Below are 2,520 nucleotides of genomic sequence, written 5' to 3' on the forward strand. Positions count from 1 at the left end.
CAGGGGAGGCTTGTTAAAGGCTAGAGATGAACGGTAATGGACGGTGCTTGTTTAGGGGCACCAGCGCTGAAAGGAAGTCAGAAGGAAATTGGGCAAGGGTGGTACAAGTTCAGAAAGCTATGCATGTCTTTCTATTTTTTTCAAAAGGTCATTCATAACTTATTCATGTAATTACTCATATTACTATTTTAAACAAAAGAATGTTGGGTGGATCAGGCAGGATGAGGAAGCTAATGGAGTGGACCTGTATAATTGGGAGAAGCTATGACATTGAAATACTTAGCTACCAATTTGAACAACAAAAATTTGTACCTTTGGAAAGTTTCCTATAGAATCTTTATTGAAAATACATTTTTAAAATACATTTCAGTCAAGTCAGTTTGTTTACAAAAATCTGTAACATCCATATTTGGAGTAACGTGAACTGAAAAGACCCTTTTCTGACCTCTTCTTGGGAATTAATTCATGTTTGATGGTCTTTAACAGTCTTTATTTTATTAATTCTCCTTGTTTTAGTTACATTCGGAGCATTCCAGTTGTTAATGATGAACAGAGAGGTGATTTTGCCTATATTGGAAATTTGATGACAAAAGAGTTCATAGGTCAACAATTGATTCTAATTATCAAGTCTTTGGATACCGATGAGGAAGGAGGAAGGTATGTTTGAATGTTAACACTTGTCCTAATTTGTTCTGATTTCCTGTATTAAAATGTAGTGCTATTATAATATACAGGTAAACATGTATATATAACTGTGTATTACCTAGCTATTGAAAATGCTATTGAAAGAATTTCCTTTTGTTTTCAAAATATATAGGAACTCCTTACTCAATTTCTTCAGAATAAATCAATAATATTGCAGTTCTTTAGTTAAAAATTTCTATTTGTATTTATTATTCCAGAGAGGGCTAGTAATACTGTTTAAAAGGTTTGATCGATTCACTTCTGCTATTTTGTCATTTCCTTATTTGTATTTATGAAAGACCTTAGAGTCATTTATAAAAATTATTTTTCTGAGTGATTTGAAAATAGGCAGTAGTCCAGGAGAGACACAGAAATGGGGCTGGATTCCTGGATTAGAGGAGGCTAGTGGGGAAGAAAAAAAAGTTATTTTTCTTCAAAGATGAATATTTGACCAAAAATTAAAAATTTCTTAACTCTAGGGTAAACATGGTTGAAAAAACTGAGACAGATGTAACTGAGTTTGTAGAATGGGTGAACTATTAGAGAGCAAATGTGTTTCCACTGTCACAGGCATATTAAATTCAAACACTTGTTTTTGAATGCAGAAAACGACTCCTGGCTATCTTACAGGAGATTCTTACTCTGCCCACAACCCCAATCTCACTGATTGCTTTCCTTGTTGAGAGACTACTCCACATCATTACAGATGATAATAAGAGGACACAAATTGTAAGTCATTCTCCCATTGTTGATAAAGATGAAGTTTTGATGAATGACATCAAGGACTGCTTTATATTCTGCTTAGAACTTAATTCTTTATTTTTACTTGCTTTTAGTTGTTTCTTCAAGTTATAAACTTCTTAGGAATAAATCTTATATACTGTGTATATATGTATGTATATATTTTTCAACATCTCCTTCCTTCTCTTAGCATACCTAATATTGTGTTAAATCATTTTGAAATGGAGCAGATTTGGGAAGAGGTAGTGAGGGATGATGTTTTGCTCAGGAGATGCTGGGCAGTAGAGTAGGTGAGTGAGAGCTGACTCAAGTCACATATACCTAGGGTCAAATCCCATGTGATGCTTTCTGACTTTGAGCAAGATATTTAGTCTTTTTATTTGCCTTTAAAATAAAAATAACACTGAAACCTACCTTTCTTTGTGCAGGGGAGTAATACTCCTAAAGAGCTTGATAGGTACAGAAATACGTATTATCTGTTGTAATATTACTGTTTCCTAAAAGTGTTGTTTTCTCTGAGGTACCCAAAAAAGACAGATCTCTATCATTGCTTTTCGTAAAATAATTTATTCTCAGACTTGCAAGCTAAGTCAGAGGTCATATTGTCCAGTCCCTCATTCTACTTATACATACATGCTTTAGCAGCACTCTTGCAACGCAAAAATGCAACCATTGCCGTGGAGTCGCAGCCGACTCACAGCAACCCCACTTGGGTTTCTGAGATGGTATCACTACGCACGTAGAATAAGAGGTTATTCCGCCTCTGCCGAGGCACCTTAGGAAGCAGCCACTTCTTATGTCCCATTGGCTCTGAAAGGAAAGCCCCTCCTTAAGCTGTCATGGGGACAGAAGAGGCACAAGAGTCTTCTGTTTTTCTGTGTTTAACTCACCTGGACCTGAACAGGGAGGGAGTTGACAATTTTAGGCAAAGAGTTTTAGTTTAAAATGTCAAATCTGAGGCACTGTAATTCATTTTTTCTGTTTTTCAAACACTATTTTCAACATCTCTGTGCCAATTACCTTCCCTTCAAAAAATTTTTTGTCAGACTTACTGTCTGATCTTTCTCTCTGGGAGTCTGAAGGGTTTTACAGAGA

At 35.5% G+C, this 2,520-nt stretch overlaps 1 protein-coding gene across 1 annotated transcript in view; it reads left to right on the top strand.

The window, feature by feature from the left end:
* The window catches only part of NCAPG (non-SMC condensin I complex subunit G), a 110,135-nt gene that overhangs the window by 79,861 nt on the left and 27,754 nt on the right, over positions 1–2,520 (top strand). Inside the window, exons 8-9 of the mRNA XM_007957363.2 lie at positions 517–657; positions 1,290–1,413. Coding sequence (XP_007955554.2) covers positions 517–657; positions 1,290–1,413 — 265 coding nt within the window. The remainder of the gene's footprint in view (positions 1–516; positions 658–1,289; positions 1,414–2,520) is intronic.

This window comes from Orycteropus afer, unplaced genomic scaffold, assembly GCF_000298275.1.
Source record: "Orycteropus afer afer isolate SDZICR_OR568_19922 unplaced genomic scaffold, OryAfe1.0 scaffold00733, whole genome shotgun sequence".
In the NCBI taxonomy this organism is placed as follows: domain Eukaryota; kingdom Metazoa; phylum Chordata; class Mammalia; order Tubulidentata; family Orycteropodidae; genus Orycteropus; species Orycteropus afer.